The sequence below is a fragment of the Oryctolagus cuniculus genome, chromosome 1, assembly GCF_051225735.1.
Source record: "Oryctolagus cuniculus isolate XC-2025 breed Fujian yellow rabbit chromosome 1, ASM5122573v1, whole genome shotgun sequence".
Classification (NCBI taxonomy): Eukaryota; Metazoa; Chordata; class Mammalia; order Lagomorpha; family Leporidae; genus Oryctolagus; species Oryctolagus cuniculus.
Window position 1 is genome coordinate 104,131,569 of NC_142867.1, and position 15,450 is coordinate 104,147,018.

General features: G+C 41.3%; 1 protein-coding gene across 1 annotated transcript in view; it reads left to right on the plus strand.

Annotated features, from left to right (window-relative positions):
• The window catches only part of DLAT (dihydrolipoamide S-acetyltransferase), a 36,024-nt gene extending 22,923 nt beyond the window's left edge, over window positions 1-13,101 (plus strand). The window contains exons 10-14 of the mRNA XM_017343359.4: window positions 78-185; window positions 5,575-5,690; window positions 9,680-9,842; window positions 11,849-11,985; window positions 12,877-13,101. Coding sequence (XP_017198848.2) covers window positions 78-185; window positions 5,575-5,690; window positions 9,680-9,842; window positions 11,849-11,985; window positions 12,877-13,006 — 654 coding nt within the window. The 3' untranslated portion in view covers window positions 13,007-13,101. The remainder of the gene's footprint in view (window positions 1-77; window positions 186-5,574; window positions 5,691-9,679; window positions 9,843-11,848; window positions 11,986-12,876) is intronic.
• Window positions 13,102-15,450: the final 2,349 nt, after the last annotated feature.

Here is a 15,450-nt window from a genome sequence, read left to right on the forward strand (position 1 = left end):
AGGCAAACAGAGCCATGGATTAGGTAAGATCTTGTCTCAACCTAAATAAGTAATTTTTAAATTTTCTTTGGTTTTAGGTTATTGCACAGCGGTTAATGCAATCGAAGCAAACCATACCTCATTATTACCTTTCTATTGATGTAAATATGGGAGAAGTTTTGTTAGTACGGAAAGAACTTAATAAGGTAAGAGACCTGGAAAATTCCAATTCTCTAAATTATTAATTTTGTTTTTTCTCACTAAACATTTACATTTTAGCCATATGTTATCCTGTTACAGTATGCCAGTTGGTAATGGAAAATAGGTGTCATCTTAATTGTAATTTGTACAGAGTATCCTGGAGAATATCTAAGCTTTTATTGAACTTAATTTTTTAAAAATATTTATTTGTTTGTTTGAAAGAGTTCAAGAGACAGAGGTCTTCCACGCTTTGGTTCACTCCTCCAGATGGCTGTAATGGCCAGGGGTGGACCAGGCTAGAACCAGGAGCCAGGAGCTTCTTCCCACATGGGTGGAAGGGGCCCAGGGATTTGGGTCATCTTTCGCTGCCTTTCCTAGGACATTAACAGGAAGCTGGATCACAAGTGGAGTAGCTGGGACTCGAGTTGTCCATATGGGATGCCTGTGTTGCAGGTGACAGCTTTACTTGCTACACCACAGTGTTGACCACCTGATTAAAACTTATTTAAAGTTGGGGCCAGCATTGTAATGTTGCAGTTTAAGCTGCTGCCTGTGGGACTGGCATCCCATATGGGTGCTGGTTCAAATCCTGGTTGCTTTACTTCCTGTCCAGCTTCCTGCTAATATGGCTCAAACAACAGTGGAAGATGGCCCAAGTGCTTGGGCCCCTGCACCCATGTGTTAGACCAGGAAGGAGCTCCTGGGTCCTGGCCATTGCAGCCATCTGGGGGAGTGAATGAGCAGATGGAAGATTGTCTCTCTCTGTCTTTCTTTGTACCTCTACCTTTCAAATAAAGAAATTTTTTTTCAAAAAAAGTACTTAACATTGAATTTGCAGTAGATAGTTTTTAGCTTAGCTGAGTCACCATGAACTAATACTTGTGTCTCTTTTAATAGGTAAGAAAGTATGCTTACTTAGTGTTTATATTTAAGTACCAAACACCTACTTAATGTTTATTTATTTATTTGTTTTTATTTTAAAGGGAGAATATTTATTTGTGACTAGTTGCTGAAATTCTCAATATAAATCAAGCTGTCCTCTTGGGTTTAGGTGTTGCTTGTTCACAGAATCCGTACCTGAATCTGCAGTATACAATTTTTAGGTGCCTCATCCAACCAGCCCCAGTCGTGTTTGTCTTTTAGCTTTGGTATTCCGGTTATACTTTCTCTTGGGCTTGGCAGGGCAGCCACATTTGCCACAGTTTGACTTCTGAGGCTGGTAGGACTTAGCAGTAGTGGTGACACAACATGTCTGATTGTGACACTGTCCAAATGATGATTTTCCCTTCATCATCCCACTTCTGCAGCTGAGACCAAAAGGCCACCTACTTAGTGTTTAGCATAACATGCTTTTGGGAACATGGAACGTAAAGCATAGTCTTTTTTCCTATGTGAGTCCATTTGGGAAAGTAACACATGTGAAAAAGAGGGAAGGCATTTTTATTCAAATGAAATTCATTTATGGATCAGTTTCTCTGTGGTAATGCCTCTTAATTGTCTGCTGTATTGCATTATATAGGTTAAGAGTTAGGGGGGTGACCAGTGAGAATAGTTGGAGAATTCATAATAGGAAGGTAGAAGGTTGGTTGAACTGCGGGAAATAAGGGTTTGGTTTGGCAGCAAAATCGAAAAAAGTTCATTGTAGTGATAGAATATCATGAGAGTATAGTGCTTCAAAAATGGGATTCTACCATATAGACCATCTGTTCTAGAGTGGATATATGGGAAGTGAGGAAGGGATGATCTTGATTTCTAAGGAAAAGAATTTGGACTTAATGTATTAGACACCAGGGGACTATTATGTATTTGAGCAGTAAAGTGAGAGGATAGTGGTGCTATATTAATAATAAAGACTAAACTGATAGATGTATTAAGAATGGAATAGGAGAGACGAATATGAAAGATATTTGCAGTGGCACACAAGTCCTTTCTTTACCTCTCCGACCTCTCTTATAGTTTACCTGCTTTCTCACCCTATTGCACACAGTTGTTGCCTTGCAATCCCTTGTTACTTCATGACCTTAGGCTCTTTGAACTTGTCTTTACCTCCTTAAGAAGTTGACTCGGTGGCATTTTCTTTGGTCTTCTTTGGTCACTTTACTCTGAAATTGTAACTTCCTCTCCCCATTCCTTCCTTAGTTCTACTTCCCTACTCTTAATTTTCTCCTCAGCTCTCAACATCTTATACAATATTATATAAAGGGGCAGGCCCTATGTCATAGCAGGTAAAGCATCCCATAGGGCGCCAGTTTGAGACCCTGCTGCTCCACTTCTGATCCACCTCTCTTCTATGGCCTGGGAAAATAGTACAAGGTTGCCCAAGTGCTTGGGCCCCTGCACCCACGTGGGAGACCTGGAGGAAGCCCTTGGCTCCTGGCTTCAGATCAATGCAGCTCTGGCTGTTGCAGCCATTTGGGGAGTGAACCAATAGATGGAAGACCTCTCTCTCTGCCTCTGCCTCTGCCTCTCTGTAACTCTTCCTTTCAAATAAATAAATAAATCTTTAAAAAAATTATATAAGCTAAAATCTAAGCTCCCTGAGAGTAGATTTTTATATATTTTGTTCACTGCTTTGTCCCTAGGGCTTTAGAGTTATATGCCCAGCACTGAGTGGATTCATGACTGACTGAATGAAATATCAGTAGAGCGGCCGGCGCCACGGCTCACTAGGCTAATCCTCCGCCTTGCGGCGCCGGCACACCGGGTTCTAGTCCCGGTTGGGGCGCCGGATTCTGTCCCGGTTGCCCCTCTTCCAGGCCAGCTCTCTGCTGTGGCCCGGGAGTGCAGTGGAGGATGGCCCAAGTGCTTGGGCCCTGCACCCCATGGGAGACCAGGAAAAGCACCTGGCTCCTGGCTCCTGCCATCGGATCAGCGCGGTGCGCCGGCCGCAGCGCGCCGGCCGCGGCGGCCATTGGAGGGTCAACCAACGGCAAAGGAAGACCTTTCTCTCTGTCTCTCTCTCTCTCACTGTCCACTCTGCCTGTCAAAAAATAAAAAAAAAAAAAAAAAAGAAATATCAGTAGAGCTTTGTAGCTGGCTACAGGCATTAAAGGTGATGAACTACTTTTATTATTTATTATTTATTATTTATTATTTATTATTTATTATTATTTTCTTAAGATTTTATTTATTTATTTGAGAGGTAGAGTAACAGACAGTGAGAGGGAGAGACAGAAGGGTTTTCAACACTAATTTATTCCCCAAATGGCTACAATGACCAGAGCCGAGCCAATCTGAAGCCAGGATCTGGGAGCTTCCTCCAGGTCTCCCAGGCAGATATAGGGGCCCAAGTGCTTGGGCCATCCTCTGCTGCTTTCCCTGGCCACAGTAGTGCACTGGGTCAGAAGAGGAGCAGCCAGGATTAGAACCGACACCCACATGGGATGCCAGCACCACAGATGGAGGATTAACCTACTGCACCACAGCACCCGCCCCCTATTTAGCATATTTTCAAGGTCCATCCTCTTGTAGCCTGTATCATTCGTTCATTTCTCTTTTTTTTTTTTTTTTTAAGATTTATTTATTTATTTGAAATACAGAGTTACAGAAAGGGAGAGGCGGATACAGAGAGAGCGGGATCTTCTATCTACTGTTTCACTCCCCAAAAGTCTACAACTGCCAGGGCAAGGCCAGGCAGAAGCCAGGAGCCAGCAGCCTCATCTGGATCTCCCATGTGGGTGCAGGGGCCCAAGGATTTGGGCCATCTTCCTCTGCTTTCCCAGGCACATTAGTAGGGAACTGGATTGGAAGTAGAGCAGCCAGGACTCTTAACTGGCGCCCTTAGGGGATACTGGTACTGCAGATGGCAACTTTACCCACTATGCCACAGCACTGGCTCCCAATTTCTTTTTATTGATAGTACTTCATTACACATAGAGCACATTTTGTTTAGCTATTCGTCAGGTGATGATCATTTGCATTGTTTCCACCTTTTGGCTATTAATGGATAATGCTGCTGTAAAATTTTAAGTATAAATTTCTATGGAGACATAAGTTTTCATTTCTCCTGGGTATATACCTAGGAGTGCAATTGCCATATCATGTAAAACTCTATGTTTAACTTATTGAGAAAGTGCCAGACTGTTTTCCAAAGTAAAAGTATCATTCTTTCTGGTACTATGTGAGGGTTCCAGTTTTTTTCATAGCCTCACAAATATGTGTATTGGTCTTCTTTTATTGTGTGAGTTGTTCTCTGAATGTGGTTTAAATTTGCATTTCCCTGATGGCTAATGAGATGGAACATTTTTTCATGTGCTTATTGGCATTCATACATCCTTTTCTTCTTCTTTTGTTAAAAAGATTTATTATTTATCTGAAAGGCAGAGTTACAGCGAGGCAGAGAGAGAGAGGTCTTCCATCTTCTGGTTCACTCCCCAAATGTACTCAATGGCTGGAACTGGGCTGATCCCAAGTCAGGAGCCAGGAGCTTCTTCTGGGTCTCCCAAGCAGGTTCAGGGGCCCAGGGACTTGGGCCTTCTTCCATTGCTTTCCCAGGCTATAGAAGAAGAGAGGTGGATCGTAAGTGGAGCAGTCGGACTTGAACCGACTGCCAGCACTGCGGGCTGTGGCTTTACCCACTCTGCCACAGTGCTGGCTCCCATACATCTTCTTTATAGAAATGTCTATTCTAATCCTTTAGTCAATTTCTAAATTGGGTTTTTTATTATTTTGCATAATATTTATATACTCTATTATATACTGTAGGTATAGGTCACTTATAAAGGATTTGCAAAAAATTTCTCCCCTTCTGTAGATTATCTTTGCACTTTCTTGATGGTGGTGTCTTTTTTTAAAAATATTTTATATATTTATTTGAAAGTCAGAGTTACACAGAGAGAGAAGGAGGGGCATAGAGAGGGAGAGCAAGGTCTTCAATCTGCTGGTTCACTCCCCAGTTGGCCTACGGCTGGAGCTAAGCTGATCCAAAGCCAGGAGCCAGGAGCTTCTTCCGTGTCTCCCATATGGGTGAAGGGGCCCAAGCACTTGGGCCATTTTCTGTTGCTTCTCCAGGCCACAGCGGAGAGCTGGGTGGGAAGTGGAGCAGCTGGGACTTGAACTGGCACCCATATGGAATACTGGCACTGCAGGTGGCAGCTTTACCTGCTTTGCCACAGCGCCAGCCCTTCAGAGAACTTTTTGATTTAGTTGAAATGAACAAAAACATATGAAAACATAACGTACTGTAATTTATGGGATGCAGCTGAAGCAGTCTTAGCAGGACACTTAGAGCTGTCATGACTTTGTTACAGAAGTTGACCAGCTTGTGGTTTCATGTCATCATTTCCACCTCAGGACGCTTGTATATTCTCTTCTTCCTTGTCCTTTTCTCAAGATTACATATTCAGTCTTCATGAAGGGAATTTGAGAGACTATAATGGTTTCTTATCTTTACAGATGTTAGAAGGCAAAAGCAAAATTTCTGTCAATGACTTCATCATAAAGGCTTCAGCTTTGGCATGCTTAAAAGTCCCTGAAGCAAATTCTTCTTGGATGGACACGGTTATAAGACAGTAAGTATAACTGGGGAAAGATTTTTCAGCACATTTCTTGTGTTTTTTAAAATATAACTAGGTGTTTAGGGGCTAAGGAGAAATAGAATACAGAGGGAGATGACTGCCGTAAGTGAAACAATTTGGAAACAACAAGAACTATCTCTGAGATAGTGCCGATTTAGTTAGCAAAGCCTGCCAACTCTGAGTTCAGAAAAGGAAAATCAGCATAAAAATATGTGTAGTTAAGCTGATAATGACTCATAAAGCAGGAATGAGGTGATTTTTTTGTTTTGTTTTGTTTTTTACCAATGAATTCTGCTGAATTTTGGGAATAAAATTGAAAACAGTGTCTAATAATATTATGGTGACATGTGACTGGCTTGGTACTTTGTGGATTTCACATTATTTTATTTAATCCTTACAACCACCTTATGAATTAGGTGCTTTCACTCTCATTTTGTAGGTGAAGAAATTGAGGCCTAGTGAGTTAAGTAACTTGCCCTGAGTTAGTAAGTGTCAGAACAGTGTTTGCAGTCAGGATTTTGACTCGTATGGCTGGACTTTATCTACTCTTTAGATGGATGCTTCCATTATCTTTCAGAAAGGGAAAAAGCAATTTTTTTTCTTTTGTACTCTGCTCTCACACATTCACAACAGACTTCTGTGATCAGATGTGTGTGTGTGTGTATGAGGAGGGTGAGGGATTCCCCACATACCAACCAAATAATAATTTAGCAGATACCAGATGTGTGTTGTCTAATTCAGTTCAGTTTTCACACTACCTGGAGATGGTGTAAGGTCCCATGGGTTGAGGGCTTAGTCCTACAAGACTACCCTCAGCTAAGATGCCAGTCACAAACCTGGCTACCCTTACTTCTGACTGGCTACAAGTAGGGCTCCCATAATGCCCTCCTTATGTCCAATTAATTTGCTAGCATGGCTCACAGAACTTACATTTATTGGTTTATTGTAAAGGATATTACAAAGAATACAGCTGAACATCAAATGAAGAGATGGATTGGGGGAGGAATGGGGGAGGAGATTCTTCCATGCCCTCTTTGGCAGCACCAGCCTTCCAACATGTCTGCAGATGGATGGTTCTCTCAGATTGACAATGAATATATAATTTTTTTTCTAAAGGTTTATTTATTTATTTGAAAGAGTTATGCGGAGAGAGAGAGAGAGAGAGACAGAGAGGTCTATCCACTGGTTCACTCCCCAATTGGCTGCAACAGCCAGAGCTGTGCAAATCTGAAACCAGGAGCCAGGAGCTTATTCCAGGTCTCCCACATGGGTACAGGGGCCCAAAGACTTGGGCCATCTTCTACTGCTTTCCCAGGCCATCACGGAGAGCTGGATCAAAAGTGGAGCAGCCGGGACTTGAACTGGTGCTCATATGGGATGCTGGCGCTTCAGGCCCCGGCATTAACCCACTGCACTACAACGCCACCCCTGAATATATAGTTTTAAAGCATTGTATTTATTTTTATAAATGAGTTTTCTCAGTTCTTATTTTTTTACGATTTATTTGAAAGAGTTACAGAGAGAGGTAGAATTGATGGGTCAAGGGGTATATTTATGTATAACTGCATAAGAAACTTCCACACTATTTTTCTTTTTTTAATGATTTAAAAAAATTTTTAAATTCATTTATTTGAAAGGCAGAGTGACAAAGACGGAGAGACAGAGAGATCTTCCATCTGCTGGTTCACTCCCCAAATCGCTGCGACATCTAGGGCTGGGCCAGGCCGTAGCAAGGAGCCTTGAACTCCCCCTGGTTCTCCCCAGTGGGTGATATGGGCCCGAGTACTGTTGCTTTTGCAGGTACATTAGCAGGGAGCTGGATTGGAAGTGGAGTCGCTGGGATTCAAACTAACACTCTCATAAGAGAGTCACAGGTGGCCGCTTAGCCCACTGTGCCATAACACCAACCTCACAATATTGTTCAAAGTGATTTCACCATTTTATCTTCTCATCAGCAGTGGATGAGAGTTGTAGATTCTGCACATCCTCAATTAACACTTGTTATTATGTGTGTGTACATGCTTTAAATATCCTCTTTGGTGTGTATAAGTGAGAACCATCCACTTTGAAGACTTACCTGCGGGCCAGTGTTATGGCATAGTGGGTAAAGCTGCCACTGCCTGTGACAGCAGTATCCTATATAGGCCCTGTTTTATGTCCCAGCTGCTCCACTTCTGCTTCAGTTCCCTGCTGGTGTGCCTGGGAGAGCAGTGGAAGATGGCCCAGTTGCTTGGGCTTCCCTTTTTGGGGAGTGAACCAGCAGATGAAAGATTTCTGTCTCTTCCCGCTTTGTCATTCCGCCTTTCAAAGAAAATGCTGCCTAGATGAAAGGACTGAGGTTTCAGGGCAAGTCTATGGATTATTTATTAGTTCTCATGATATGCCCTTCATTTTTTGTTCATACAGTTATTCAGCAAATATTAGTAAACATGTACCATTTGCTGGGTTCAGTGGTGAACAAAATACGAAATGCCATCCCCTCTTTCTCAGGAGAAAGATTATTAAACAAGCAGTACTGTTAGAACAGTATAATTTAATCAAAACAGTGCTGTGTGATGCTGTGGCTAGGGCCTAGTTGTGGTAACTGATGAGTGTCACATAATGTATTATTATTATTAGAGTGGATCCTAATATTTGCGAATGACAAAAGCCTGCCTCCAGCCAGCTTGGCAAATTGGGGGATTTGGTACCTGCAGTCTTTTGGAGCCTGTGCCTAAGATGAGCTGGGTTCTTTCTTTGGATCAGAGCTGTCACTTGATGTGAAGTTTGAACTTGTTCCTTTTTTTAATCAAAGGTTTATTTATTTTTTTAGTTGAAAGGCAGAGTTACAGAGAGACACAGAGAGAGATCTTCAGTCTGTTGGTTCACTCCCCAGTGGCTGCAACTGCTGGGGCTGGGCTGATCTGAAGCCAGGAGCCAGGAACTTCTGGGTCTCCCACATGGATGCTGGGGCTTGAGCACTTGGACCATCCTCTGCTGCTTTCCCAGGTGCCTTAGCAGAGAGCTAGATCCAGTGTGGAGCCAGCGGGACTCAAACTGGCTCCTGTATGGGATACCAGAGTCAGTGCTTTACCCACTATGCCACAGCACTGGCCCCAAGCTTTTCTTGACTGCAGAACTCTTTAGCCAGGGCCCTTTTGTAGACTCCAAGGAAACTGTGGGTGTAAGGAGTTTGTGATCTTGGTTGAGGGAGTGCCTTTTTTTCCCACTAAATTCTGAAATTTAGCACTTCTATTATAAATGTAGAGAACAAAGAAAAGTTAATTGTATTTGCTACTGGTGACCAGTAAAAGTCAGTTATTTGCATATCACACTGTAGTTAGTGTATATATCCACACTGTTTTCTTCATCAGTACTTCAAAACTGATAGCAGTTATTTAGAGCTGCTACAAAATCTTGTTACCATGTTAGTACAAAAGCACTTTTAATTTTGTTGTTTAAGTAGTTTGATGACTGAATTCATTTTTTCTTTTTGTAATTTGGTATTTTTGTCCTCAGTGTTAAAAAGATATTCTGAGACGGAACCCAAATGCAAAGGGTTCACTGGTGTGGAAAAGGGTGTTCTGAGACGCTGCCAGATGCCAGAGCCTGCATGCCGGGAAATCCTGCTTCTCCTCACAGTGCTGTTCACTCTTCTCTCACCTGCTGCAGCTCTGCCTGCACAGATTCAGCTCTAGCCAATGTACTTCTCGAAATGCAGGAGTGCCAGTGTTTGTGCTAACCTCTACATCCATGTGTTAATTAGAGGGCACATTAGAGGGTGTGTGTGAAACCAACCTACTGACATTTCTTTCATTTTAAAAAGTGCAATTTAGGGAGAGGACACATCCAAATGTAAAACTAAGACAAATCTCTCTAGGTGAACAGTTGGAAAAAGGGGTCCTAAAAGTTTTTTGAATTAAATATCAGTATTCTTACTTGGTATGTGGGCTCTTAGTAAACACTGTAATTGATTATTTAGATTTATTTTTCTTCTTAAACAGAAATCATGTTGTTGATGTCAGTGTTGCCGTCAGTACTCCTGCGGGGCTCATCACCCCTATTGTGTTTAATGCACATATAAAAGGACTGGAAACTATTGCTAATGATGTAGTTTCTTTAGCAAGCAGAGCAAGAGAGGGCAAACTACAGCCACATGAATTCCAGGTAAGATATTATTTACTTAGCTTTAAAATTTTAAGGATTATGTTATTTTTAAGATCAGCCTAAAGCTTCTGCTGTTTTCTACCTTTTGATTTTTGCCACATATTCTGACTTAAGACCCTGAAAATAAATAAACACGTGGTCATGTCCCAAAAGCTGAAAACAAGATATTTTTATTTCTTTTTCTTCTTCTCCTTCCTCCTCCTCCTCCCTTCCTCCTCCTCCTCCTCCCTTCCTCCTCCTCCTCCCTTCCTCCTCCTCCTCCCTTCCTCCTCCTCCTCCCTTCCTCCTCCTCCTCCTCCTCCCTTCCTCCTCCTCCCTTCCTCCTCTCTTCCTCCTCCTTCTTCTCCTCCCTTCCTCCTACCTTCCTCCTCCTCCTCCCTTCCTCCTCCCTTCCATTCCTCCTCCCTTCCTCCTCCTCCTATTCCTCCTCCCTCCTCCCTTCTTCCTCCTCCCTCCTTCTTCTTTTCTTCTTCTTTTAAAGATTTATGTATTTATTTGAAAGAATTACACAAAGAGATGAAGAGACAGAGAGAGATCTTCCATCTGCTGGTTTACTCCCCAAATGGTCACAGTGGCTGGTGTTTAGCCAAGCTGAAGCCAGGAGTCAGGGAGCTTCTTTTGGATTTCCCATATGGGTGCAGGGGCCCAAGCACTTGGGCCATCTTCTGCTGCTTTCCTAGGTGCATTAGCAGGAGGCTGGATCAGAAGTGGAGCAGCCAGGTCTTGAACTGGTACCTATATGGGATGCCGGTGATGCAGGTGGTGGCTTTACCTGCTATACCATAACACTGGCCCTCAAGATATTTTTTCAGGGGCCAGCGCTGTGGTGTAGCAGGTAAAGCCACCGCCTGCAGTGCCAGCATCCCATATGGGCGCCGGTTCAAGTTCCTGCTGCTCCACTTCCGGTCCAGCTCTCTGCTATGGCCTGGGAAAACAGTAGAAGATGGCCCAAGTTGTTGGCCTCCTACACCTGTGTGGGAGACCTGGAAGAAGCTTCTGGCTTCTGGCTTCAGATCGGCGCAGCTCCAGCTGTTGCGGCCAACTGGGGAGTGAACCAGCAGATGGAAGACCTTGTGCGCGTGCTCTCTCTCTCTCTCTCTCTGCCTCTCCTTCAATCTCTGTGTAACTCTGACTTTCAAATAAATAAAATAAATCTTAAAAAAAAAAAAGATGTTTTTCAACTAGTGTGTTTTTTTCATATTAAATGGTTATATATTTTTGGTAATGTGTATTCCATTCAGGCCTTTTTTTTTTTTTTTTTAAAGATTTATTTATTTGAAAGAGTTACACAGAGAGAGAAGGAGAGGCAGAGAGAGATAGAGAGGTCTTCCATCTGCTGATTCACTCCCCAAATGCATCCAATAGCTGGGGCTAGAGTAGGCTGAAGCTGGTATCTAAAACTCAATCCAGGTCTCCCACGTGAATGGCAGGGACACAAATACTTTGATCCGTTACTTGCTGCCTCCTAAGGTGCATGTTAGCAGAAAGCTGGGTTTGGAAGTGGAGCCAGGACTCAATACCAGGCACTCTGATGTAGGATGCCCATGTTCCAAGTGGCACATTGTTAGGCCAAACACCTGACCCAGTCAGGCTTTGCTTTTTTAAAAACGATTTATTTATTTGAAAGGCACAGTGACAGAGAGGGACATCTTTGATCTGCTGGTTCACTCCCCAAACGGCTGCAATAGCCAGATCTGAGCCAAGCTAAAGACAGCAGCCAGTAACTCCATCCTGGTCCCCAGCAGGGGTAGAAAGGGCCCAAGTGGGCAGTTCTCCACTGCTTTCCCAGATGCATTAGCAGAAAGCTGAAGCAGAAGCAGAGCAGCCAGGACCTGAACTGGCTCTGTGATAGGAGATGGCAGTGTTTTAAGCCATGACTTAACCTGCTGTGCCTTTCTTAATAAAGATTATCTTAAGTTCTTTTCATTGAACATTTATCCATTTTTTCCTGATTTATGTTGACAAGTAATTAATACAATCTATTTTACACACCCCCCCCCCCCCAGGGTGGCACTTTTACAATCTCCAATTTAGGAATGTTTGGAATTAAGAATTTCTCTGCTATAATTAATCCACCTCAAGCATGTATTTTGGCAGTTGGTGCTTCAGAGGATAAACTGGTGCCAGCAGATAATGAAAAGGGGTAAGTGCCAAAATGGAGGGAGAATTCTAAGCTTATTTTCATTACACTATATCTGGTTTTAATTTAAATTTTACATAGTTATTGGCTTGTTATATTGGGGCTTCAGATAGTCAGATTGAAATGTAGAATGAAATTCTTCAGGACAGCAACTCTTATTTTCCCAAATATAGTTAATCCTAATTGAGATGGAAAGTGTTATTTACTCTAGGTGAGGGGTCATCCCAATTTTCTTTCTTAAAAAAATTATTCATTTATTTGAGAGGTAGAGACAGAGTAAGCTGCCATCTACTAGTTCAGTCCCCTGGTACCGATAACAGCCGGAGCTGAGTGAAGCCAAAGATGAGCTGGGACCTCAATCCAGATCTCCCAGTGTGGGTGGCAGGAACCCAATTACTTGAGCCATCATTGCTGCCTCCCAGGGTCTGCATTAGGAAGGAGGTGGAGCCAGGAATTGAACCCAGATACTCCAGTATAGAACATGGTTGTCTTAACCAGTAAGCTAAATGCCTTCCCCCACTACTCTGAGAGTAAATATTTTAGATTTTCTGGACCATATGGTCTCTGTTGGAAATACTTTGCTGCTGTAGTGTCAGCAGTTATAGACAGAATGTAATTTAATTTCAATAAACCTTTATCTATAAAAATAGAGGACAGGATTTGGCTCATGAGTGGAAGCGTATGAACCTATGTGCCAGGTATCTTGTTTGGTCTGTTTCTGTAAAGTGCTACTTTCAGCTAAAGGGTTAGGGGGACATGAAGACAGGTGGAGATTAATATTACGTGTGGGTGGGATTGACTGTAGGATAGGAGTTGGCATTTGGGTGGTTATTGCCTTAAATCTAGTGATTGCCTTCAGAATACCTAATAATTTTTTTTTTTAACCTTTTCTAGGTTTGATGTGGCTAGTGTGATGTCTGTTACACTCAGTTGTGATCATCGAGTTGTGGATGGAGCAGTTGGAGCCCAGTGGCTTGCTGAGTTTAGGAAATACCTTGAAAAGCCTATCACCATGTTGTTATAATTAAGCCAAGAATTTCTAGACTGTCCCAGGTGACACTGGTTCCTTCTTATCAAGATATTTATATGTTATTAAACAGATGGTTCTTTTAAAGTTAACTATTTAGTTATTTTTATTATTGAATCTGTCCGGATAAGTTACTTGTAATTGGCATTACTGAATCTTTAAAAATAGCAGTTACACTCAAGTGTTGTACACACTAATTATTATAACACCAAATTTTAAGCTGTACACTTCTAGTTGAGGGACATATGGCCTAGCCTTTTGGTGATTACATACTCTCAGGAGGAAATATAGGATGGGAAGAATTGTAGATTCCTAAAGACATAAAAGTCAATTGGCTGAAATGTTGGAATTTGAAAAATTTAATTGCCTGAAATGTTCTGCTTAGATGAGAGGGAAAGAGAAGTGAGGAAAATTAGTACTCTTGGGAAAAGCTTGATTTTAGAATTTCAACCCAGCTTGAAGTTTTCTGTTACGTGGTGTTGGTTTATCCTGGGAAAGGTAGAGAATATCAGGGAAAGTGAAACTTCTGAATCAATAGTTTCTGAGATCTCTTCAACCAATTGTACTTTGGTTGTTTTCCCTTCGTAAGTTATAAATATAAACCAGCTGTGGGGTATAAGTGGGAATTTATGTGGGTATTTATTTAAACAACTTAAATGTGTATCTCTTAGAGCAGAGTTTTATAATTAGCTCCACATAAAAGAACATACATACAGAATAGAACAGAAATTGTGAAAGAATTAGAGGGAAACAATTTTCCAAAATCAGCTGGTAGCTCCTTGCAAATGAACTTAATTATCCCAATTTATTACTCAAATAATTCTGGAAAGCATACTAAATAACTGGAATATATATGGAATAAGTGTACATATGTAAAATATGGTTACTTGAGTTGGATATGTGCCAAAGTCCATTTATCACCAAGTCCTCTCTGCAAAGAAGAGGGGAAGGGATACATTGGTGAACAGTTTGAAATGCTAATAAATGATGCCCATTTTGATTTCTACTTGGATAAAGTAAAAAAAAAAAAAAAAAAAAGTTAAATGTGAATGTGTATTAAAAAGTGTTCTGTCTTTCTACCCTAGCATTGTCTCATGTAAAAATGAGAAAGCCCTAAAATCCTGTTGAAAGGAAAATCAATTACGTGGCTACCTTACCTTACCTTACTAGCTTAAATACTTTTTTTCCATTTTATTACATTTTGCCTTTTTTTGGAAGGAAGGAGGAGGTAATTGATGCTCAATGTAATTAAAAATGAACTGGGAACATTATCACAATTCCAGACTTCCTCTTGAATTGATGTGTTTTAATAAGTGGAATTATTTATGACTTTAAAATAAATCCAGTGCTTCCTTGTCTATGTAATATATGGAGCTATCCCCTGAAATTTGCTTTTAAGCATTTCAGTGTTGAGTCTACTTCTAAATGTTCATTATTACATGGTGCACAAGTGACACTCCACATATTCTACAAACATTTACCTTGCAGTAATATTAGGAAAATAGTTTAGGTTGAACGGAAGATTATGTAAAAGGAACGAGCTTATTACAAGGGACCATCATCACTCTGAGCCAAATCTCATGGTTCAAACATATGAAACTTCCAGGATAGTTCATTCTTTGCTAATGCTATGGCTCTATTGTTCCCTTGAAAGAAAAATAAAAACAATTGCTTTTTAATAAAAATTGTTCTGAGTAAAAAATTAATCTGAGCTATAATTGAAATTTAGAGTCAGTCTATTTCTCTTATCAGAATTGAAAGAAAGATAGTATTTTTGGTTCAAATAAGATTGTTTAAAAATTAAACTTTATGCTTCCAATGTGTCTGGTCTAATTTTTTGATCCATTGGTGATTATTTTACCCAGTAAATGATTAAGATGCAGGGATAGCTGTGTATATATAAGATCTTAATGCTAACAGAATTTGAGTTTATATATAATTGGTAAAATATGGACTGAGTTTAGGGGAATATAATCTAATACTTAAAGCTCAAGGAGTTATTGAAGTACGCTGTGTTGGGTTTTGGCACTTACTACCAAGATGGAAAATGTGCTCTGGCTCTGTTGGTTAATTTACTTGCAGTTCTGAGGTTTGTGATTGTGAAACTGTGGTAGCCCAAGGCAGGACCTACAAAAGTGTAAACCAGTATATGAGAGAGGATAGGAACATGTTCCAAGGAATAGTTCATCACCTAGTAATGCAAAAGTCCTGGAATACATGGAGAAACCCTGATTGCTTCTGATAAGTTGTCTAACATTAAGTCTGTAGAAAAATAGGTTTTTTCCTTTTATAAAAGATTTATTGGGGCCTGTGCTGTGGCATAGTTAGTTGAGCCGCTGCCTGTGGTGCCAGCATTCCATATGAGCACTGGTTTGTGTCCCAGGTGCTCCTCTTCCATTCCAGCTCTCTGGTTATGGCTTGGGAAAGCAGTGAAGGATGGC